The 25,160-nt window shown below is 47.9% G+C and overlaps 1 protein-coding gene across 4 annotated transcripts in view; it reads right to left on the reverse strand.

The window, feature by feature from the left end:
• The window catches only part of EDC3 (enhancer of mRNA decapping 3), a 157,722-nt gene that overhangs the window by 112,725 nt on the left and 19,837 nt on the right, over nt 1-25,160 (reverse strand). For 3 of the 4 annotated variants that reach the window (XM_063926373.1, XM_063926371.1, XM_063926370.1), the window contains exons 3-4: nt 11,311-11,615; nt 7,279-7,335 (exon numbers count right to left, since the gene is read on the reverse strand). In XM_063926373.1, the coding sequence (XP_063782443.1) occupies nt 7,279-7,335; nt 11,311-11,615 (362 nt within the window). The remainder of the gene's footprint in view (nt 1-7,278; nt 7,336-11,310; nt 11,616-25,160) is intronic. The other variant, XM_063926372.1, reaches the window with a different exon arrangement.

Genomic DNA, 25,160 nt, shown 5'->3' on the forward strand with positions numbered 1-25,160 from the left:
TCAAAATCAGGCAATTCAGGTCCAGTCGGACAATGGCCCTCATTCCAAGTTGATCGAACCAAGCAACTTTTTGCAGCTGGTGCGATCAACTAATCTCCGCCTATAGGGAAGTGTATTATAGCATAGCAGGGCTGCGATCGCTTGTGCAGCCTTGCTATGCTAAAAAAGTTTCACAGAAAACAAGACCAGCCCTGGACATACTTACCCTGTGCGACGGGTCCAGCAATGAGGGTCACGGCTTTGACGTCAGACATCCGACCTCCGTTCGCCTGGACTCGCCTGCGTTTTTCTTACCACGCCCCGAAAACGGCTCCAAGCGGTGAGTTGTCGCCCCAGAACGCCTTCCTGCAGTCAATCTTCTTGCGGTCGCCACTGCGATCGCTTTCTTCGTAGTCAGCATTGTTGCCCAGCGAGGGCAACGGCGCGCGTGCGCATTCATTCCAGACCCGATTGCACTGCTGCGAGAAAGTGCAGTGTGCAATCAGGTCAGAATCGGCCCCAACGTGACTGCAGTAACGTAAATAAACCAGCAGGGCGGAACGAAAAGCAGAGCAGCAATGTCAGAGGTGTCAAGAATTCTCCTCTGGGCAGAAAGAAACGCTGTGGCGTTGTCAGCGGTCTTCATTCCAGGAGTAGACAACTGGGAAGCGGACTTCCTCAGCAGACACGACCTGCACCCGGGGGAAGTGGGGCCTTCACCTGGAAGTGTTCAGGTGCTTGACAAGTCAATGGGGATATCCACAGATCGACATGATGGCCTCTCGTCTCAACAAGACGCTCAGGCGGTATTGTTCCAGGTCGAGAGACCCACAGGCGGTGGAGATAGACGCCCTGACAACACCATGGGTCTATCAGATGGTGTACGCGTTTCCTCCACTTCCTCTGATCCCAAGAATTCTAAAGCGAATAAAAAGGGAAAAGGTTCAAGCAATACTCATTGCTCCGGACTTGCCAAGAAGGGCCTGGTACGCGGACCTTCCGGAGATGCTCCTCGAAGATTCGTGGCCTCTACCTCTTTGCGGGAATCTTCCGCAACAGGGCCCATTTGTCTATCAGGACTTACCATGGCTACTTTTGACGGCATGGAAGTTGAACGGCTGATTCTAGCCAGGAGTGGGATCTCTAAAAAGGATATCCCGACTATGATCCAAACCTGGAAGGGGGTAACGTCTAAACCTTACCATCGTATTTGGAAGAAATACGTCTTTTGGTGTGAGAGCAGAAATTATTCTGCGGTGGAATTTCATCTGGGACATTTCCTGCTTTTTCTGCAGGCAGGCGTGGATGTGGGCCTGCGTCTTGGCTTCATAAAAGTCCAGATTTCGGCCTTGTCCATTTTCTTTCAAAAACAACTGGCTTCTCTCCCTGAGGTCCAGACATTCTTGAAAGGTGTTCTGCACATCCAAGCTCCCTTTGCGCCTCCAACGGCACCTTGGGATCTCAATGTGATGCTGCAGTTCCTCTAATCGGACTGGTTTGAACAGTTACAGGAGGTGGACGTAAAATATCTTACGTGGAAGACCGTCACACTGTTGGTCTTGGCTTCAGCAAGACGTGTGTCGGAGCTGGGGGCTTTGTCTCACAAAAGTCCCTATTTAATTTTTCATGAGGACAGGGCTGAACTCAGAACTCGTCAGCAATTTCTTCCTAAAGCGGTGTCCGCATTTCACATCAACCAACCTATTGTGGTTCCGGTTGTCACCGACACCTCTGCTACTTCAAAGTCTTTGGATGTTGTTAGGGCTTTGAAGGTGTATGTGAAAAGAACAGCTCGTCACAGAAAAACGGACTCGCTGTTTGTTCTTTATGATCCCAATAAGATTGGGTGTCCTGCTTCAAAGCAGACAATTGCACGTTGGATCAGACTTACTATCCAGCATGCTTATTCTACGGCAGGTTTGCCATGTCCAAAATCTGTACAGGCCCATTCTGCTAGGTCGGTGGTTTCTTCCTGGTCGGCTGCTCAGGGTGTCTCGGCTTTACAGCTCTGCCGAGCGGCTACTTGGTCAGGTTCGAACACGTTTGCTAAGTTCTACAAGTTCGATACTTTGGCCTCTGAGGACTTTCAGTTTGGTCAATCAGTTCTGCAGGAACCTCAGCACTCTCCCACCCGGTTTGGGAGCTTTGGTACATCCCCATGGTACTAAATGGACCAGTATCCTCTAGGACGTAAGAGACAATAGGATTTTAATTAACTACCAGTAAATCCTTTTCTCGTAGTCCGTAGAGGATACTGGTCACCCGCCCACTGCTTCGTTCTTCCTGCACTTTTACTTGGTTAAGTAATGTTGGTTCAGCCATTGCTGTTCCTGTTTCAAGTTTGATTAGCTTGGCTTTCCTCTTGTTGTGTGTGCTGGTTCGGAATCTCACCACTATCCCCATCAATCTTTCTCTCAAAGTATGTCTATCTCCTTGGGCACAGTTTCCTAGACTGAGTCTGGTAGGAGGGGCATAGAGGGAGGAGCCAGCCCACTCTCTCAAATTCTTAAAGTGCCCATGGCTCCTAGTAGACCCATTTATACCCCGTGGTACTAAATGGACCCCTGTATCCTCTACGGACTACGAGAAAAGGATTTAATTAAAATCCTACTTTCTAAGCAATCTAGTCAGAATGTTTAGAATATAAGCAAAAATCGCTCCGTGTGAACCCCCCCCCCAAGACACCGGTGCAGTAGCGTCTGAGACTTTTGTCACTGACAAACATCTGACTGTTAGTCACCACCTCCAGTTACCGCCAAGAAATACCTATCAAAATTGCATGAATCTCCATGCAATTTTTATCTGCTTTTTCAGGCAGTAAACATCAATACACATGCCTAGTGTGTCTCAGATGCATGCACAGAGGTAAAACATTGGTCGCTTGCATCCGATGCTAAACCTGCACCCACCTCTGAATATTACAATGAAGCAGGGAAGACATGAAGACTTGGGTCTCCAAACCCACCAAGTGGCCCACTCACCTCTGTGAGCAGGTGGCCTGGTGACAGATAGGCATCACTTTTATTCAGAATGGGTTGAAACATGTTGGTTGTACTGGTGCAGCATTTAGGCACAATGCATAGCCGTCTCCTGACTTTTGGAAAGCTCTGAAAACTAGGTTAAATCACTAATGTAAATCTGGGGCTCGAGAGTCTCATTTTTGTGCAATAGAAACAGAGCAAATGATTCTACATTGCTACAATACAAATAAAACGGTGAGCTTGTATTCTGCAATTCATTTTCATTGTAAGAGTTGCACTATAAGCAGTTCCTCCACCAATTTACACAAACATGGGATGAGTTACCACAAGCTCATGATACATACAATTCTACGTACATATTAAATAGTGGATAATGTAGTCCTTAGTGTTTATTATATAAGGAGGTCAGAGAGAGTCCGAACTCTTCAGTGAAATTACAAGGTGACCTCAGGCAGTTTTCTACAGAGCATGGAATTCAGATGTGACTGTATATAATGTTCAGCAAGAACAGTGGATTTTCTGGTATGATTCTGGTTTTAACCGAAAAAGCCAGAAAAATATAAAAAAGTTAAAACCCAAAACACCTAAAGTATAATCCTCAGGGAAGCTTAACAGAGCTCATGTAAACAGCAGGTTAGTGTAGGAACATCATCACGCTGCTTCTCACCCCAGTGCCTCCGAAACAGCAGGGTGAAGTTCCTAAACTAATCTGCTGCTTGCACAAGCTAGTCCAAACTTTACTGAGCAAAAACATACTTTTCCTAAATGTGGATCTACAGGCCTTCATTGTGACTGGTAAGTAGACCAGTAACCTTCATCTTGACACGCTCCTTACATGGAGGGTATGGGACTCCGGGTCGACACCAATTAGGTAGATACCCATTGGGTCGACATTAGATATAGGTCGACACAGCCATTAGGTCGACATGGACAAGGTTGACATGAAAAAAGGTCGACATGAGTTTTTTTATGTTTTTTTGGTGGCGTTTTCTCCGTCAAGTGACCGGGAACCCCAATTTGTGCACCGCGTCCCCTTGCAAGGCTCGATTCGCTTGCCTTGCTGCGCTCGGCACGTTACCATTCCCAATCTAAGTCCACGTGGATCGTAACGTATGAAAAAGTCGCCTACCCCCACAAACAAAAAAAGCGGGAAAAAACCTCATGTCGACCTAATGGCCGTGCCGACCTATTTCTAGGGTCGACCTAGCCACTGAAGGACCAACGGGAGTCGACCTAATTGGTGTCGACCCAGAGTCTGGATACCTTACATGGGGCCCTGTACCCTCTCCTATAGAACACTCTCACAACCTGTACATCTCTCCTTTCTCCCCTACTATTCTGTTACAGGGATTCACCCCTGGGATTCTGTTCCCCGGCATCTATCCCTTTCCCATGGCAGCTGCTTCTCTCTGTCCCTGGTACACTGGGCTAAATGTAAGAAACAGCGTTATGGGGGAGAAGTGGTATCAGCGCATGTTATGTGCACGGATACCATCTCTTTCCCATGTATTACTGCGGAGTGACAGGGGCGCCCCTGTCATTATCGGCGCTGCTATCTTTAATGTGCAGGCAATGTAAGAATAGTCAGTGGCACAGACCGTTCCGAAACCTGCAGCTATCGATTTTACACCACAGCAGAGACAGCGCACCAGGCTGCACAGGAGATCTTGCAATGCTAGCGAGATATCTACCGCATGCCCAGTGAAGTCGGCAAAAGGAGAGACAAAGCACATCAGCACTAAATTGACGCACTCTGTGCTCTGGCGGGAAACACCGGAGTGGGCAGTTTTCACTCCCCTGATTAGGCACACAAGATGTTAATACATCTTGTCGGTGTAGCTTCCTGCTTCACCTCGGTAATGAGATGAAGCAAGAAGTGCTATAGCGGCACGATCCGTGCCGCTACAATACATCTCCCTGTTTGTTCCCTGGAGACATTTCTCCCTCTTGCAAGACAACCTGTTCCCTGGGAGCTTGGGGTAGATGAATGAATGCTCATTATAGGATAGAAGCGGTATCAGCACTGATCCCGCTTCTCCCTCATGTATGAATGTGGGCGCTGTTATCTACAAGATAGCACATCCATATACAGTGCAATGTATGAACAGTCAGTTAATTAATACAGCCTCATTGTGCACCTATTTTATGCAAGAATATCGCTTGGAATGTAATTAGTTAAAAAACAAAACAAAAACCAGCAAATAAAGTGTAATGTATTATTATAGAGATTCACAGCTTTAAAATTGTTTCCCTGAGCCCCTTAAAGGACAGTATCTTACATTAATATTAGTGAAAAGCTGAACTAAAAACAATGATCCTGCACTGCTTCCGATCTATAGTGGTCATGCCTACAATTTCTGTCAGTGCTTATACTCCGGACGTGATGTACAGTGATAGCACATTATAAAGTACTATCAAATTGTAGAGCACTGTACCGAAGAAACCAGTACTGGGGAACGCCATCTATCACTGAACGCGTAACTTCACTGCCAGCTTCCTGCACAAATGCAGAAACAGCACCAGCTGGAGACAAATGTTGCATTCAAGATGATCAAGTCTGTCAATGGCTGTGGGACAGGGAAAAATAAGGGAAGACAACAGAGAGTGCTTTATAAATAAAAAAGAAAAAACTACAAATGAAGACAGAAGCCCCTCTGAGTTGGATGCAAGTGGAAATGTATGATTTCAATAAGTAAAAGCCCTGCAACTTCTGCAGACAGGTACTATTCAGGTGATAGCTTAAAACACAAGCATTAGCAAATAGCTGTTCAAACGGGATGCGGTCAACATCCCGCTGGACGGAATCCCGGTGGTCGAAATACCGACCGCCACAATCCCGACATATTCTCCCTCCGTGGGTGTCCACGACACCCATAGAGGGAGAATATAATAGTGTGCCGAGCGCAGCGAGGCACCGTGCCCGCAGCGTGGCGAGCGAAGCGAGCCCGCAAGGGGCTGCGTTCCGCTCTCCACCCCTGTCGGGATTGTGTGGTCGGGATTCCGGCGTCGGTATTTCGACCGCCGGGATCCCGTCCAGCGGGATTACGTACTGATCCCGTTCAAACCACCTCAAAGTACACTTACAAATAACAAATAATCTTAACATCTAAAAGCAAAACTTGTTATAAGGAAACTGTGCTGAGGGGGAGAGAGCATGATGTCTGTACAGTCACGGTAGCCTGAAAAATGTCTGATGGCAAAGGCATACATTGTCGGCTTGCTGGACACAAAAAACTCCACTGAAATTAGCTTTAATGATTTGTGAGTTACTATAGAAACAAAGTTCAAGAAGAACAACTGTTCCGCTATCAGAGACTTTGCTGCGTCAGCTGCTGTCATGAAGACGTGATATACGTTGGTGGAGCAGGTCACCATCCTTAACAAACGTTTACAGCACTTGACTTTATGCACGTATGTATTATACATCCACAGCCATATACTCTAGTGATTGTGAGCGATAATGTACAATAGATAAGAGCATTGGAAAGTGTTTAAGATACAATGGAAAGAAAAGGTCAGCGATATATCAATTTCCAGTGCACTTACTAATAATCCACTCTCACACCAGTCACCATGTGAATAAGAGCAAAGTTAAATGGCATAATAACTATATGCTCATTTCCTGCATGGATCATGGCATTTACCCGTGTAGCAATAGGTTTGTTCTGTGTGTGTTTCCCCTGTTCTACATATGATTTTACATTTTACAAATAAAAAGTGAAAAAAATAACATACAATATGAAACTATGGGCCTAATTCAGACCTGATCGCTAGCAAGTGATTTTTGCACTGCTGTGATCAGATAGTCGCCGCCTGCAGGGTGAGTGTATTTTAGCTGTGCAAGTGTGCGATCACATGTGTAGCCAAGCTGTACAAACAGATCTTGCGCGATCTCTGTGCAGACCAAGACTTACTCAGCCGCTGCGATCACATCAGCCTGTCCAGGACCGGGATTGACGACAGGAACCCTCCCTGCAAACGCTTGGACACGCCTGTGTTTTTCTAACCACTCCCAGAAAACGGTCAGTTGCCACCCACAAAAGCCCTCTTCCTGTCAATCTCCCTGCGAACGCCCGTGCAAATGGATTCTTCGCACAAACCCATCGCTGAGCGGCGATCCGCTTTGTACCCATGCTAAGTTCCTGCGCAGTTTAGACCTGATCACCCGCAGTCTAGCGATCAGGTCTGAATGACCTCCTATGTTGCTTTGTCCTGTTATGAAAGAGGGAGCTGGCTGGTAGAAAGTACAAGCATGCATGTAATAAACACATCTCTGACAACAACCCTAGAATATGGCTTTTCTAAACAACTAGAATACCTGCTGAATTAATGTCCTGGTTCCTTCCCATAGAGTGTCCATGGCATTTGGAAGGGGCTGCCAGCAAAGGTCAGGGCAAAGAGATAAAGAGAGTCAAATAACAAATGGATGGATGGATGGAATATACTTTAGTAATGTAACATATTTTTGAATTAGAATAGGTCAATGCATTGTGACATATGCACTTAAAAATAAATACAACTAGTACATTATAATGATGTGATTATAATTCTGTTAGTACAGTAGCAAATAATACTATCAATTAGAAGGGTGGTTCCTTCAATCTTATGTCTCAGCAAGCCATGGTCTGTTGCTGGGAAGCAGATAAAATGCCGGCTGTCTGGATCCCGGCGTTCAGGATACAGACGTCGAAATCCCGACATCTCAGCACACCAGGGCTATTCCCACTCGTGGGGTCCACAACACCCATAGAGCGGGAATAGATCCTGTGGCAAGTGCAGTGAGACACTGAGCCTGCAGTGTGGTGAGCACAGCGAGCCTGCAAGGGGACTCGCAATGCTTGCCCCACTGCCTGTATTCTGGCTGGCGGGATGCCGCTGGCGGGATATTGACAGCCGGCATCCCATCTGCCGGTATTACATATGTAATCCCTCTTGTTATTTTGACACACCTTAGTTGTATAATCTTATCCCTAGCCAATAGTGGTGCTTTCAAACTGGTGCACAAGGAACAAAAATCTCTTCCCCTACAACCAGAATGAAATACCTAGTGTTCACGCTAGGCAGTTTTAGCAGGGCGCCGCGCCCTGCCCTTTCTGTGGCGCCCTGCTAAAACTGCCGCTCGCTTCCTGCCCTCACAGCGTGTAAAGATGCCGCGCGCATCCGCGTGGCATCCATTCACGCTGAGAGCGCGCTTGGGGAAAGCCCAGCACCTCCGTAGGTGGTGGGCACGCCCCCAACAGTGACGCCGCCGGCCGCCCACGCCCCTTTTTTTTTTTACCCGCAATGACCCGCCCCTATTTTGCATGACCACGCCCCCTTTTCGCCACACGCGCACGCTAGTGCCCCTCTAAATCCGGCACCCTGCCTGGATTCTAGAGTGAACACTAATACCTACATTGTATTAAGGGGATGCATGCCGGCACTCAGGATTACCGACCACTGACATCCCCTAGGCAAGTATTGGGGTCTCTACTAGGGTTATAGCCCAGTGAAGGGGGGGTATGGTTAGGCCCTAGGGGAGTGGGGGAATACCCGTAGCTGCCAACCCCCTATTCTTAGCCCTAGCCGCCAACCAAGGCGGGTTAGGGTAGGGGACAAGGGAGGGGTAAAATAATGACCCGGTCGACATTCTCACTGACGGGCTGCCGGTCCTGTGACCACTGGTAACATGCATCACACTCGTATAAAGTTCCAGAAACTTTCCATTATTATTGGGCAGAGGGAGGAAAAGAGTATACTTTAATCTTTAATACATACATTACATATTTGTGGTCCCATGTAGAGACTGTACACCAATACTGAACATATACAGATAAATATGGAATGATATAACTAATAAACTGCAGCTGTGCATCTCAATCAGAACAGTGGCAGGAAAAACTTAAACCAAATTTATTTATTTAAAGAGGCCAATTCAATTAGCCGCAAGAAGGCCTGAAATTGCTTAACACTGCAACTTTTTGATACTCCATTAGAAATCCAGGTAACACGTCTCAATGGGAGTTAATAAAGGTTTTAGTTTGCAGCTCCAAACTAGGTGAGAAAATCTTATTTTAAGGCAAACATATCGGGACACAGTGCAGTTCTGCTGGGATACCCTTCCCAATTAATTATAATTTATTTAGAGGTATTTAAATAAGAAAATATGGCCTATATAGACGTGTATTGATGGTAAAGTGATTTGCTAATTTGTATATACACACTTAAAATAGATCCACTATATTGTACCAAAAATTCTCTAAAAACTTATTTGCTGAAACATAGGGGGTCATTCCGAGTTGTTCGCTCGCAAGCGGATTTTAGTAGATTTGCTCATGCTAAGCCGCCGCCTACTGGGAGTGAATCTTAGCATCTTAAAATTGCGAACGATGTATTCGCAATATTGCGATTACACACCTCGTAGCAGTTTCTGAGTAGCTCCAGACTTACTCGGCATCTGCGAACATTTCAGTGCTTGTCGTTCCTGGTTTGACGTCACAATCACACCCAGCGTTCGCCCAGACACTCCCCCGTTTCTCCAGCCACTCCTGCGTTTTTTCCGGAAACGGTAGCGTTTTTTCCCACACGCCCATAAAACGGCCTGTTTCCGCCCAGTAACACCCATTTCCTGTCAATCACATTACGATCGCCAGAACGATGAAAAAGCCGTGAGTAAAATTCCTAACTGCATAGCAAATTTACTTGGCGCAGTCGCAGTGCGGACATTGCGCATGCGCATTAAGCGGAAAATCGCTGCGATGCGAAGATTTTTACCGAGCGAACAACTCGGAATGACCCCCATACTTGCTGACTATCATTGTGCCATCATTTTTGAGAGATGCAAACATCAACTATTTGACATCATGGAACGCCTCCAATACGGCCACTAACAGCCATCTACACTGCCCTGCTGTCATACAGTATTTGCCACTTTTTGGGGGTTCATGATGATTCCCCCGTCTTTCATATTCATCCCATAGGTTGCACACTGCGACCTGCCATTTCTAGATGAACTGAAGGGAATTAGAAGCAAGCTTCATGAAAACATCCTCCAAGAAGAGGGCATGGAACCTGCCCCCAAAGCGCCCTCATTTTAATGTTTACATTTCAGCAGCATTTGGCATTTAAAGTTCTCTAGAAAAGGAAACCATTAAACTAAATATCATTATACTGTGCAGAGTTAAACATAATAGAATAGTGTTATTCACTTCGCTAAATAAGAAATGCACACATTTACCATATTCTGCATTGTTTAAAGATTTACAGCTTTAGCATTTTGGTTACACTGCATTCTGTAATTTGTACCAAAATACAGTATAGATCATGAACAAAGAACTGAAACACTAGAACGTCACAGGGATGTACAGTAGCACACAAATCACAGTCAGTACACTGACACCTGGTTAATAGTGGTGGAAAATACCAGAAAATCCTATATATGCTCCAAGGAGTTATCTGGTGACTGAGAAAGTCAGTACATATGGATAACATCAGCGTTACGCTGATCAAACAATTGTGTGACCACACGTGCTCTGTGAGCGGGAGAATCATGATAGAAAGTATTCCCATTAGAAATTAAATGTTGCTCCATGGGCTGAAGATGATCACTTACTAACATACGTAGCAACTAGCACCGACTTTGTTCTCTAAAGCTGGGTACACATGAGACGATGTGTACCCAGCATGCCGGCAGCGCGAGGGGTTGGGTTAAAGCCACTTCGCTAGAGACATGTGGGTGCACGCATCAGCATTGTGATAGTGCATACACACGGCACTTTTTAAACACTGTGTCGTTACGAACAAAAACGGCTCAATCGTTTAAAATTCCGTCCTCTGTGTACGCACCTTAAGAGAAATACTGTATCCAAATCCTGATAGGAAAATGTGCCCCACAATATTACACCACTGCCGTAAAGCTTCACTGTTATTTATATTTTAATATTATTCTATACTTTTTTTTCCATTTTTCAACTATTTTTGAAGGATAATTTACATTAAGTTCTTGAAGTGGCCATTTCACCCGTTGCTGCATACTGCATATGAGGTTTATCCCTTGGCGTACTAGGCTAACTGCTCACTACATATTGCTGCGTTAATCGTACCCCAACAGTTATCCTTCTTTCAAAGGCACCGAGGTCTCCTTTTTGCAATCATTATAGGAAACCATAATATATGTTTTCGATGGGCTTGAATTACATGAAAAATTGGTCTTTTAATACGCTAGGCACTTTGCATTTAATGAGATGCCTCCTTCTTTCCCCACTACCTATACAACACATTAACCAAATACAGAAAAGAGAACACTTGTTGAAACATTAGATATATAAAGTCACATTCAATGCACACTTTTCTCATCTCCTTCAGTACTCACAGGAGTTGTGTCTGCGGCGAAAATTCTTGGGCTGGTTGAGGCCTTCTGTATGCCTGTCCACATAACTTTTCGAACATGGCTGCGGAGAGGTGCACACAGGATCATGACCCCTCACTTCTGATCTCTGAGGGATGTTCTGTGCATTGCTGGTCTCTGCTGACCTTTGCTTCCCTGTGCCACCATTTTGATGACTAGCCGGTAGGTAGTTTGTAGTCATTCCCGTTGGGTGGTGAGGAATCCTATTATTTCTTATTTGACTGTCCATAGGTATCTCCAAAATCTTCAACTCGACAATGTCCCCTGCCCTAAATTAGAAAAGATTTCTCACGTTATTACGCTGACACTCCTCACATAACCAACACATATACATGTTAGTGATTACAACTGGGAAATCAATTATTATTCTATTCTTTTTTAGGTAAGTATACCCCCCTGCCCTTTCCTACAACCCCCAACCTCACAAACATTAGTGCTTTGACAACATCCCGAGCCACTCTCCAATAAACAGGATGTAAACACACAAGATCTACTGAGCAGCACAATGATGCATTTAAAAACATGTATTACATTACTAGATGATTAATAACTATGATTAAAGATATAATAGCATAATACAATATAACTACATACATTATTATAAATTATGTATACATTTAGTATGCTGTAAAATCGGATAATCATGTGTTAGACTAAAAATAATTCCTCCGTATTGTATTTTAGGTTGTAAAGAGACTGTAGGCAATTTGCATAAAATAATTAGAGTCAGCAAGGACCTGTAAACAAAAAGGAAAAAAGGATTTTAATTACCTACCGGTAAATCCTTTTCTCGTAGTCCGTAGAGGATGCTGGGATTCACATTAGTACCATGGGGTATAGACTGGTCCACTAGGAGCCACTGGCACCTTTATCAGCACATCGTCAGATACAGAATTATGTTCACCCCCTGTCTGCAGAGGAGAACCATCATCTCTGACATCACCTTGGTGAAAACCCTCGGTGCTGTGGAGAGGCCGAATGGCAGAGCCTGAACTGAAAATGACTGTCCAACAGTGCGAATCGGAGAAACACTTGATGCGGTGGCCAAATCTGAATGTGGAGGTACGCATCCTTGATATCCAGGGATACAAGGAATTCCCCCTCCTCCAGACCTGATATCACCGCCCTCAGAGACTCCATTTTGAACTCCCTCAGAAAGGGGTTTAGCGATTTTAAGTTCAAAATGGGTCTGACCGAACCATCCGGTTTCGGTACCATGAAAAAGGTTTGAATAGTAACCTTTGTTTTGCAAATGGGGTGGAACTGGTACAATGACCTGGGACTCCACCAACTTCTGGATGGTTTCCTGTAGGATAGCCCTGTCTGCCAGCAAAGCTGGCAAACCTGATTTGAAGAATCGGTGAGGAGGGAGATCTTGAAACTCCAGCCTGTACCCCTGGGATACAATATCTTGCACCCAGGGATCCAGGCCGGACGACACCCGGATGTGGCTGAAATGCCTGAGTCTCGCCCCCAACGGCCCCACCTCCAGGCCGCCCGGTCCACCATCATGCTGAGGACTTTGGCGTACCTGAAGCAGGCTTCTGTTCCTGGGAACCCGCAGCAGCAGGTTCTTTCGATTTTGGCCGACCTCCATCAAAAGAAGGTGTTGGGCGGCTTGGACTTTGTTTTAGCAGCCCGAAAGGACTGTGATGCAGCTGAATAAAAAGGTTTCTTCATAGCAGGCGCAGCTGAGGGAAGAAAAGGTGACTTACCCGCTGTAGCCGTGGAAATCCACGCATCCAACACTTCCCCAAAGAGAGCCTGACCTGTGTAGTGTAGGGTTCTCAACACCTCTACTGGATTCCGCGTCGGCAAACCACTGGCGCAGCCAAAGTCCTCGACGAGCTGAGACAGATATGGAAGATATCCCTGCAGCCATTGAACCCAGGTCTTCATGGATTCCACAATAAATCCTGCAGACTCCTGAATGTTACGTAAAAACAATTCAACGTCACTTTTATCCATTGTATCCAAATCCTCAAGTAACGTGCCTGACCACTTTACTATAGCTTTGGAAATCTATGCACAGGCAATAGTAGAACGTAGTATCGCCCCTGAAGCCATGTATATGGATTTGAGCGTAGTGTTAATTTTGCGATCAGCCGGTTCTTTCAACGCGGTAGATCCGGGGACAGGTAAAACCACCTTTTTTGAGAGTCTGGATACAGATGCGTCAACTATGGGTGGGTATTCCCATTTTTTCCTATCCTCCTCAGGGAAAGAGAAAGCAACCAGAACCTTTCTAGGGATCTGAATTCTTTTTCCGTGTTTTCCCAGGCTGTCTCAAATATAGCATTTAATTCCTTAGACGCAGGGAAGGTCAGCGAGGCTTTCTTATTGTCAGGGAAGTAAGCCTCCTCAACCTGCTCAGGTGTTGTATCAGCAATATTCAACACATCTCTAATGGCCTCTATCATCAACTGCACCCCTTTTGCAAGAGATGCCGCCCCCCGCAGCATATCCCTATCACAGTCTGCCGTGTCAGAATCGGTATCCGTGTCATCTTGCATAATCTGGGCAAGATCACATTTTTGGGAGCGTACATTAGGGGGCCCTGAGGTAACAGAACCGGACCAAACTGCCATAGAGTCCTGTAAAACCCGAGTTGCAGACTCATTTTGTGCAACTCTAGTAGATATCTGAGAAATCATACTTTTAAGAGAGGCTAACCACTCAGGCTCCCTTGCTGGGACCTGCGCGAACACAGTGCAATCCTGATTACATGGAATGGGATCATTCTGAGAGGACATATCCTCTGCAGCATATGACACATCCTCTGCAGCATATGACACAGAGTCCCTGGACATACCTGAATGGAGACCACAAACACTCCACACACACACACACACACACACACAAACACTCCACACACACACACACACACACACACACGGAAGGGCAGACAGAGTTTCCACCCGAGAATTGCAAGAGAGACACAGAGATTGGAGCCAACCCACACACAGCGCTACAAGATAGGGAGACCCCTAACCAGCGCTTACTGTGTATCTTAATAGGTTGCACAGTACAGATATACAGACTCCCCCCCTTCTACAACCCCCTGGTACCGTATAGGATAGCTGGAGTTGATTTGGAGGGACAGCTCTCACTGACAGCGCTTCTGCAGGCAGGAAAATGGCGCTGAACGCTGCTGGGTCTGCTCTGAGTATCTCCACCCCCTTTCATGACGCTGCTACCCGCTCTTCTGAAGATTATACTGGCCTGAGGAAAAGTGCTGGCAGCGATCCTGGGACCCTGACAGGCTTAGTGGTCAGTGTAGGGTGTAGGCGCTGGCTCAGGGCGCCCCTCACAGCGCCGCACTATGTGCCGCTGAGCCCCGGAGCGCAGTTAGTACTAAGCTCCCTACCCTGTTGCCGCCATCTTCACACCGGCTCCCTGCTTGGGGGCCCATGACTAACTCGCCACTGATCTTCTGGCTCTGTAAGGGGGTGGCGGCATGCTGCTGGGGTGAGCGATCCCCTGTGGCGGGGAACGTTAGATCCCCTCAGAAGCTCAGTGTCCTGTCAGCGGAGATAGTGGCTCAGACCCCGCAGGGCGAACACTCCCCCCCCCCCCCTTTTAGTCCCTCGAAGCAGGGAGGCTGTTGCCAGCAGCCTCCCTGTGCTTAAACTCTATTTAAAATAACAAAAACAAAAGAACGCCTATGGAGCTCCCCTAGCTGTGACCGGCTCCTCCGGGAACATTTTCTAAACGGAGTCTGGTAGGAGGGGCATAGAGGGAGGAACCAGCCCACACTCTCAAACTCAAAGTACCAGTGGCTTCTAGTGGACCAGTCTATACCCCATGGTACTAATGTGGACCCCAACATCCTCTAGGACGTAAGAGAAATAACGCAAATGAATACAATAGAGTATTATTTGTGAAATCCATCTGAGACCCTCTGCTGTCAATTTATTACAACAAAAGAATTTATAGTTTCCTATATATTTATGATTCATCATAGACTAGGACCAGAAGGTGTTACAGCTGCTTGGTAATTTGATGGTAGCCCTACTTATACGTGACCGTCATGTCTACTGGAACTGAAATATTAAGAATTAAAGATAACGGAAATGAAATTAAGTAATTAATACAGGTGTGACAGGGTCAGCTTACTCTGCCACCCTGCGACCAGTGGTTTTACCAATTCATCAGTTGGTAAGCTAACATTGCTAAGCACTAGTACTGGTGTTTCTATTCTTACATAACTAATGCCAACTGCACATTAGTTGTAAGAGCGATCCTGTCCAGGCTCCCTTACAGGACCCTGGAACTGCTTATGTTTGGTTGTTGTGTGTTGCTGCTGCAGCACCTCTTTGCTGGTAACTGGGGCTGGCCCCTCATTAAAGCTGACTTAGGTCAGGACTTTATATTACCAGACAAACTGTGGACCCAGGGTGCTGGCTCCTCCCCTACATAACCACGCCCCTGCTAGCGGCACCGAGGAAGTGCACACAATAAAATAAAACTTAGACAAGAGACTATCTCATCAGAAACCAAACAATAAATAGGATTTTAATACCTACCTGTAAATCCTTTTCTCTAAGTCCGTAGAGGATGCTGGGGACTCCAAAAGGACCATGGGGTAAAGACGGGCTCCGCAGGAGACATGGGCACTTTAAGACTTTAAATGGGTGTGAACTGGCTCCTCCCTCTATGCCCCTCCTCCAGACCTCAGTTATAGGAACTGTGCCCAGAGGAGAAGGACATTTCGAGGATAAGGATTTTGTTAAACTAAGGGTGAGATACATACCAGCTCACACCACGCACACCGTACAACATGGCCTGTAACTACAACCAGCCAACAGCGTGAATCAAACCAATCAGCAACAGGCTGACCTTAACCAAAACACAACCTTTGTGTAACATAAGCAATAACCGTTAACAAGTACTGCAGATAGAGTCCGCACTGGGACGGGCGCCCAGCATCCTCTACGGACTTAGAGAAAAGGATTTACCGGTAGGTATTAAAATCCTATTTTCTCCTACGTCCTAGAGGATGCTGGGGACTCCAAAAGGACTATGGGGTTTATACCAAAGCTCCAGACCAGGCGGGAGAGTGCGGATGACTCTGCAGCACTGATTGAGCAAACATGAGGTCCTCATCAGCCATGGTATCAAACTTGTAGAATTTTGCAAACGTGTTTGACCCCAACCAAGTAGCTGCTCGGCAAAGCTGTAACGCCGAGACACCCCGGGCAGCCGCCCAAGACGAGCCCACCTTCCTAGTGGAATGGGCCTTCACCGAATTCGGTAACGGCATCCCAGCCGTAGAAAGTGCATGCCGAATTGTATTACAGATCCAACGTGCAATAGTCTGCTTAGAAAGCAGGAGCCCCAACCTTGTTGGAAGCATATAGAACAAACAGCGCCTCTGTTTTCCTAACACGAGCCGTTCTGGTCACATACATTTTCAAAGCTCTGACCACATCGAGAGACTTAGAATCCGCCAAGGCTTCCGTAGCCACAGGTACCACAATAGGTTGGTTCATGTGAAACGCAGAAACCACCTTTGGGATAAATTGTTGACGAGTTCTCAATTCAGCTCTATCAACATGGAAGACCAAGTAAGGGCTTTTGTGAGACAAAGCCGCCAACTCTGACACCCTCCTTGCGGATGCCAAGGCCAAGAGCATGACCACCTTCCAAGTGAGAAACTTCAACTCAACCGTCTGTAAAGGTTCAAACCAATGTGACGCTAGGAACTGTAACACCACATTAAGGTCCCATGGTGCCAATGGAGGCACAAATGGAGGCTGTATGTGCAGCACCCCCTTCATGAAAGTCTGTACTTCTGGAAGCGAGGCCAATTCCCTTTGAAAGAAAATAGATAAGGCCGAAATCTGCACTTTAATGGATGCAAAAATTAATAGAGGCGCTCATTAAAAAACCACACACCGCACTTTAATGGAGCCTAACTTTAGGCCCGCATCCACGCCCGATTGCAAAAAATGGAGAAAACGACCTAGCTGAAATTTTTCCGTAGGCGCCTTCTTGGATTCGCACCAAGACACATATTTTCTCCAAATACTGTGGTAATGCTTCGCCGTTACCTCCTTTCTAGCCTTCAGTAAAGTCAGAATGACTTCTCAGGGAATACCCTTTCGAGCTAGAATTTGGCGTTCAACCGCCATGCCGTCAAACGCAGCCGCGGTAAGTCTTGGTACACGCACGGCCCTTGCCGTCCCAGATCCGGATACCAGGCCCTCCTTGGCCAGTCTGGAACAATGAGTATCGTCCGAACTCCTGTTGTTCTTCTGATTTTTAACACCTTCGGAATGAGCGGAAGTGGAGGGAACACATAGACCGACAAACACCCACGGCGTCACTAGCGCGTCCACTGCAAGTGCCTGAGGGTCCCTCGACCTGGAACAATATGCCTGAAGCTTCTTGTTGAGGCGAGACGCCATCATGTCTACTTGAGGAAGTCCCCAACGACTTGTCACTTCTGCAAAGAACTCTTGATGAAGACCCCACTCTCCTGGATGCAGATCGTGTCTGCTGAGGAAGTCTGCCTCCCAGTTGTCCATGCCTGGTATGAAGACCACTGACAGAGCGCTTACATGTCGTTCCGCCCAGCGAAGAATCTTTGTGGCCTCCGCCATCGCTGCTCCTTGTTCCGCCCTGGCGGTTTACGTGCGCCACCGCTGTTACGTTGTCCGACTGAATCAGGACAGGTAGGCCGCGAAGGAGATGTTCTGCTTGCAAAAGGGCGTTGTAAATGGCCCTTAATTCCAGGATGTTTATGTGTAGACAAGCTTCCTGGCTTGACCATTTTCCCTGGAAATTCTCCCCTTGAGTGACTGCTCCCCAACCCCGGAGACTCGCATCCGTGGTTACCAGGACCCAATCCTGGATCCCGAACCGGCGACCTTCCAGTAGGTGAGAACTTTGGAGCCACCACAGTAGAGAAATCCTGGCCTTAGGGGACAGGCATATTCTTCGGTGCATGTGTAGATGGGACCCGGACCATTTGTCCAACAGGTCGCACTGAAACGTTCTGGCATGAAATCTGCCAAACGGAATGGCCTCGTAGGCCGCTACCATCTTCCCCAGCACTCGAGTGCACTGATGAATCAACATTCTTGCCGGGTTCAACAGGTCCTTGACCATGGACTGGATTTCCAGAGCTTTTTCCCCCGGGAGAAAAACTCTCTGTAGATCCGTGTCCAGAACCATGCCCAAGAACGACAGACTTTGGCAAATTTAGGAGCCATCCATGTTGCTGCAGAACCGTCAGGGACAGCGCAACGTTTTTTAGCAATAGCTCCCGTGATCTCGCCTTTATCAGGAGATCGTCCAAGTACGGGATAATTGTGACCCCCTGCTTGCCAGGAGCACCATCATTTCCGCCATGACCTTGGTAAAAATCCTCGGGGCCGTGGAAAGACCAAACGGCAACGTTTGAAATTGGTAGTGACAATCCTGAACAGCGAACCTCAGGTACATCTGATGAGGAGGATATATGGGGACATGTAGGTAAGCATCCTTTATGTCGACTGAAACCATAAAATCCCCTCCCTCTAGACTGGAGATCACTGCACGCAGAGATTCCATCTTGAATTTGAAACTTTTCAAATACAGATTGAGGAACTTTAAATTCAGAATCGGCCTGACCGAGCCATACGGCTTCGGGACCACAAACAGGCTTGAATAAAACCCTTCCCCCCGTTGTGACGGGGGCACCTCGACAATGACCCGCTGCTGACACAGCTTCTGTATTGCCGCACTCACTACCTCCCTTTCCGGAAGGGAAGCTGGTAAGGCCGATTTAAAAAATCTGCGTGGAGGCACGTCTTGAAACTCCAGTTTGTACCCTTGGGTCACAATTTCTAGCACCCAAGGATCCAGGCCCGAGTGAACCCAGACCTGACTGAAAAGCTGAAGACGCGCTCCCACCGGTGCGGACTCCCGCAGGGGAGCCCCAGCGTCATGCGGTGGACTTGGCAGAAGCCGGAGAGGACTTCTGCTCCTGAGACCCTGCAACAGCCGGTGATCTCTTTCCCTTTCCCTTACCTCTGGCAAGGAAGGATGACCCACGTCCTTTCCGGAACTTCTGCGACCGAAAGGACTGCATCTGGTATTGAGGAGTCTTCTTTTGCTGTGGAGGAACAAAAGGCAGAAACGAGGACTTACCCACGGTAGCTGTAGAAACCATGTCCGCGAGGCCTTCACCAAATAAAACCTCCCTCTTATAGGGCAGAGCCTCCATAGCCTTTTTAGAATCAGCATCACCATTCCATTGATGAGTCCACAATGCCCTCCTAGCCGAGACTGCCATGGCATTGGCCCTTGATCCCAAGAGGCCAATATCCCTCGCAGTATCCTTGAGATAGATTGCAGCGTCCTTGATATGACCCAGTGTCAACAGTACGCTATCCCTATCCAGAGTGTCTATTTCAGATAACAAGGTATCAGCCCACTTTTCAATCGCGTTACTCACCCATGCCGACACCACGGCCGGCCTGAGCAGCGTACCTGTCGTGACATAAATAGACTTCAAGATAGTTTCCTGCCTACGATCAGCCGGATCCTTAAGGGCCGTCATCTCAGGTGACGACAACGCCACCTTCTTGGACAAACGTGCTAGAGCAGAGGTTCTCAAACTCGGTCCTCGGGGGCACACACAGTGCATGTTTTGCAGGTCTCCTCACAGAATCGCAAGTGAAATACTTAGCTCCCCCTGTGGACCTTTTAAAATGTGTCAGTGAGTAATTAATACACCTGTGCACCTGCTGGGTTACCTGCAAAACATGCACTGTGTGGGCTCCCGAGGACCGAGTTTGAGAACCTCTGCGCTAGAGCTTCGTCCACTGTGGAGGTCGACTCCCACCTAAACCTATCCTGGGAAGGAAACGGGTATGCCATAGCAATTCTCCTGGGAATCTGCCACCGTTTATCCGGGGTTTACCAGGCCTTATCAAAAAGAGCATTCATTTCATGCGAGGAAGGAAACGTTACCTCCGGCTTCTTCCCCTTAAACATGCAGACCCTTGTGTCAGGGACAGCGGGGTCCTCTGTGATATGTAACACGTCCTTTATTGCCACAATCATGTATTGAATACTCTTAGCCACCTTAAGAGTGTAGCTTTGCATTATCATAGTCGACACTGGAGTCAGAGTCCGTGTCGGTATCTGTGTCTGCTATCTGGGTAAATTAGCGTTTTTGGGACCCCGAGGGTGCCTGAGTGAGTGGGACTACCTCTCCCATGGACTGCCTCCATGCCTGGTTCTGAGCCTCGGATTTATCCAACCTCTTATGTAACAAAGCCACACTCTTATTCAAAACGCTCCACATCTCCACCCAATCAGCAGTTGGCGGTGCCGACGAAGTCACTCCTTCATTCTGTTCAGACCCCACACGCACCTCCTCCTGGGAAGAGCATTCAGCCTCAGACATGTCGACACCCACGTACAGACACCACTCAACACACTGGGCTACAGGGGACAGACCCACAGCAAGGTCTTTCAGAGGGACAGAGAAAGAGTTTGACAGCTCACACCCAGCGCCCCACCGGTCAGAAACCTGTAAGCGCTGTTATATATTATAACAATATAAACCAACACCAAATTTGTGCCCCCCCCCCCTCGTTTTTCAAGCACCCAGTTACTTGTGTGCAGTGAAGGGCCAGGAGCAGTGTCTCTGCGGGGAGAAAATGGCGCTGGTTAGAGCTGGAGGACGAAGCCTTGCCCCCTACATGGCGCGCTTCCATCCCGCTTTTTTATGCTGGCGGGGGTCCCTGGAATGGTGCCACCGCACCTTACATACATGCCAGCCCCTTATATGAGGTAATATTTGCTGCCCAGGGCGCCCCCCCCCGCGCCCTGCACCCTTGCAGTGCCTTGTGCGTGTGGGAGCAATGGTGCGCAGCGCGACCGCTGCGCGGTACCTCCGGAATACTGAAGTCTTCTGCCGCCTTCACGAAGTCTTCGTTGCTTCTAATACTCACCTGTCTTCCGACTTCTGGCTCTGTGAGGGGGACGGCGGCACGGCTCCGGGAGTGAGCTGCAAGGAGACCCAAGCGATCAGACACTCTGGAGCTAATGGTGTCCAGTAGCCTAAGAAGCAGAGCCTTGTAACTCACAGAAGTAGGTCTGCTTCTCTCCCCTCAGTCCCACGATGCAGGGAGCCTGTTGCCAGCAGTGCTCCCTGAACATAAAAAACCTAACAAAAGTCTATTTCCAGAGAAACTCAGGATAGCCCCCTATGTGTGACCAGTCTTCTCTGGGCACAGAATCTAACTGAGGTCTGGAGGAGGGGCATAGAGGGAGGAGCCAGTTCACACCCATTTAAAGTCTTAAAGGGCCCATGTCTCCTGCGGAGCCCGTCTATACCCCATGGTCCTTTTGGAGTCCCCAGCATCCTCTAGGACGTAGGAGAAAATAGGATTTTAGTACCTACCGGTAAATCCTGTTCTCCTAGTCCGTAGAGGATGCTGGGGACACCAAAAGGACCATGGGGTATAGACGGGATCCGCAGGAGCTTGGGCACACTTCAAGACTTTGACTGGGTGTGAACTGGCTCCTCCCTCTATGCCCCTCCTCCAGACCTCAGTTATAGGAACTGTGCCCAGGAGAGACGGACATTTCGAGGAAAGGATTTTTGTGTAAACTAAGGGCGAGAAACATACCAGCCCACACCACAAACATACCGTACACCTGGAGTAACAGTAAACCAGATAACAGTATGAATTAACAACAGCAACAAGCTGAAAACAACAAATACACAACCCGTGTGTAAACGAATTTAACCAGCAAGAATACACTGTAAGTAACAGTCCGCACTGGGATGGGCGCCCAGCATCCTCTACGGACTAGGAGAAAAGGATTTACCAGTAGGTACTAAAATCCTATTTTCTCTTACGTCCTAGAGGATGCTGGGGACTCCAAAAGGACCATGGGGTCTATACCAAAGCTCCAGCACGGGCAGGAGAGTGCGGACGACTCTGCAGCACCGATTGAGCAAACATGAGGTCCTCCTCAGCCAGGGTATCAAACTTGTAAAACTTAGCAAAGGTGTTTGAACCCGACCACGTAGCTGCTCGGCAAAGCTGAAGTGCCGAGACCCCTCGGGCAGCCGCCCAAGAGGAGTTCACTTTCCTGGTAGAATGGGCCTTTACTGACTTCGGCACCGGTAGCCCAGCCGAAGAATGAGCTTGCTGAATCATATTACAAATCCAGCGTGCAATAGTCTGCTTAGAAGCAGGATGACCAATCTTGTTGGAAGCATACAGGACAAACAGAGCCTCTGTTTTCCTGGCAACAGCTGTTCTGGCGACGTAAATTTTCAAAGCTCTCACAACATCAAGAGACTTTGGAACTGCCACAGCATCCGTAGCCACAGGTACCACAATAGGTTGGTTAATGTGAAACGAAGAAACCACCTTCGGCAGAAATTGTTGACGAGTCCTCAATTCCGCTCTATCCGAATGGAAGATCAAGTACGGACTCTTGTGAGATAAGGCCGCCAACTCTGACAGTTGCCTGGCAGACGCCAGAGCCAACAGCATGACTACCTTCCAAGTGAGAAACTTTAACTCAACCTTACGCAAAGGTTCAAACCAGGAAGACATAAGAAACTGCAAGACCACTTCAAAATCCCATGGCGCCACAGGGAGCACAAACGGAGGATGGATATGCATCACTCCTTTCACAAAAGTCTGAACCTCTGGAAGGGCAGCCAATTCCTTTTGAAAGAAAATAGATAAAGCCGAAATCTGCACTTTGATGGAACCCAATTTCAGGCCTGCATCGACGCCTGCCTGCAAAAAATGGAGAAACCGACCCAAGTGAAATTCCTCAGCAGGAGCAGTTTTGGTCTCACACCACGAAACATACTTTCTCCAAATACGGTGATAATGTTTCGCCGTAACCTCCTTCCTAGCCTTAAGGAGAGTGGGAATGACCTCCCCTGGAATACCTTTTCGAGCTAAGATTTGGCGCTCAACTTCCATGCCGTCAAACGCAGCCGCGGTAAGTCCGGAAACACGCATGGTCCCTGCAATAACAAGTCCTCTCTTAGAGGAAGCGGCCAAGAATCTTCCACAAGTAATTCCTGAAGATCCGGATACCAGGCCCTGCTTGGCCAATCTGGAACGACAAGGATCGCCTGAACTCTTGCTCGTCGAATGATTCCTAGCACCTTTGGAATGAGAGGAAGCGGAGGGAACACATACACCGACTGAAATACCCACGGAGTCACCAGGGCGTCTACTGCACTGGCTTGGGGGTCTTGACCCGGAACAATATCGCAGAAGCTTCTTGTTGAGGCGAGACGCCATCATGTCAATCAGCGGAATTCCCCAACGCTTCGTCACTTCTGCAAATACCTCTTGGTAAAGAGCCCACTCTCCCGGATGGAGATCGTGTCTGCTGAGGAAGTCTGCTTCCCAGTTGTCCACTCCCGGAAGAAAGACTGCTGACAGAGCGCTCACGTGCTGTTCCGCCAAGCAAAGGATTCTTGTGGCCTCCGCCATAGCCGCCCTGCTCCTTGTTCCGCCTTGACGGTTTATATGCGCCACCGCTGTTATGTTGTCCGACTGTATCAGGACAGGTCGACCCTGAAGAAGGTTCTTTGCTTGTAGCAGGCCGTTGTAAATGGCTCTTAACTCGAGAACATTTATGTGAAGACAAGATTCCTGGAGCGACCATTTCCCCTGGAAATTTCTTCCTTGGGTGACTGCGCCCCAGCCTCGGAGACTTGCATCTGTTGTCAGTAGAACCCAGTCCTGGATTCCGAATCGGCGCCCTCCTAGGAGGTGGGAACTCTGTAGCCACCACAGGAGAGAAATCCTGGCTCTGGAAGATAGACTTATCTTCCGGTGCATGTGCAGGTGAGACCCGGACCATTTGCTCAGCAGATCCCACTGAAACACCCGGGCATGAAACCTGCCAAACGGAATGGCTTCGTACGCCGCAACCATTTTCCCCAGAACCAGAGTACATTGATGAATCGACACACTTGTCGGCCTAAGAAGCTCCCTGACCATCGTCTGCAGTTCCAGAGCTTTGTCTTCCGGAAGAAACACTCTCCGTAACTCCGTGTCTAGAATCATGCCCAGAAAGGGCAGCCGAGTGGTCGGAATCAACTGAGACTTTGTCAAATTTAGCACCCAACCGTGTTGTCGCAGAACCGACAGAGACAAATCCACATTTCTCAACAATCATTCCTTGGACCTCGCCTTTATCAAGAGATCGTCCAAGCACGGGATAATTGTAACCCCTTGTTTGCGAAGGAGAACCATCATTTCTGCCATGACTTTGGTGAAAATCCTCGGGCCGTGGAAAGCCCAAACGGCAACGTCTGAAATTGGTTATGAGAATCCTGTATCGCAAACCTGAGGAAGGCTTGATGCGGAGGATATATCGGGACGTGTAAGTAGGCATCCTTTATGTCGACTGACGTCATAAAATCCCCCCCTTCTAGGCTGGAAATAACAGCTCGAAGAGATTCCATCTTGAACTTGAAAACTTTCAAGTATGGATTGAGGGATTTTAGGTTCAGAATCGGTCTGACCGAACCGTCCGGTTTCGGTACAACAAAGAGGCTTGAGTAGAACCCCTCCCCCCGTTGGGACAAGGGAACGGGAACAATGACCCTCTGTTGACAAAACTTTTGTATTGCTGCCTTCACCACCTCCCGGTCCAGAAGACACACTGGTAAGGCCGAAATGAAAAACCGGTGAGGGGGCATCTCCTGAAACTCCAGCTTGTATCCCTGAGATACTATATCCAGGACCCAAGGGTCCAAGCCTGATTGAATCCAGACCTGACTGAAGATCCGCAGACGGCCCCCCACCGGTCCGGACTCCCCC

Source organism: Pseudophryne corroboree, chromosome 6 (genome assembly GCF_028390025.1).
Source record: "Pseudophryne corroboree isolate aPseCor3 chromosome 6, aPseCor3.hap2, whole genome shotgun sequence".
Classification (NCBI taxonomy): domain Eukaryota; kingdom Metazoa; phylum Chordata; class Amphibia; order Anura; family Myobatrachidae; genus Pseudophryne; species Pseudophryne corroboree.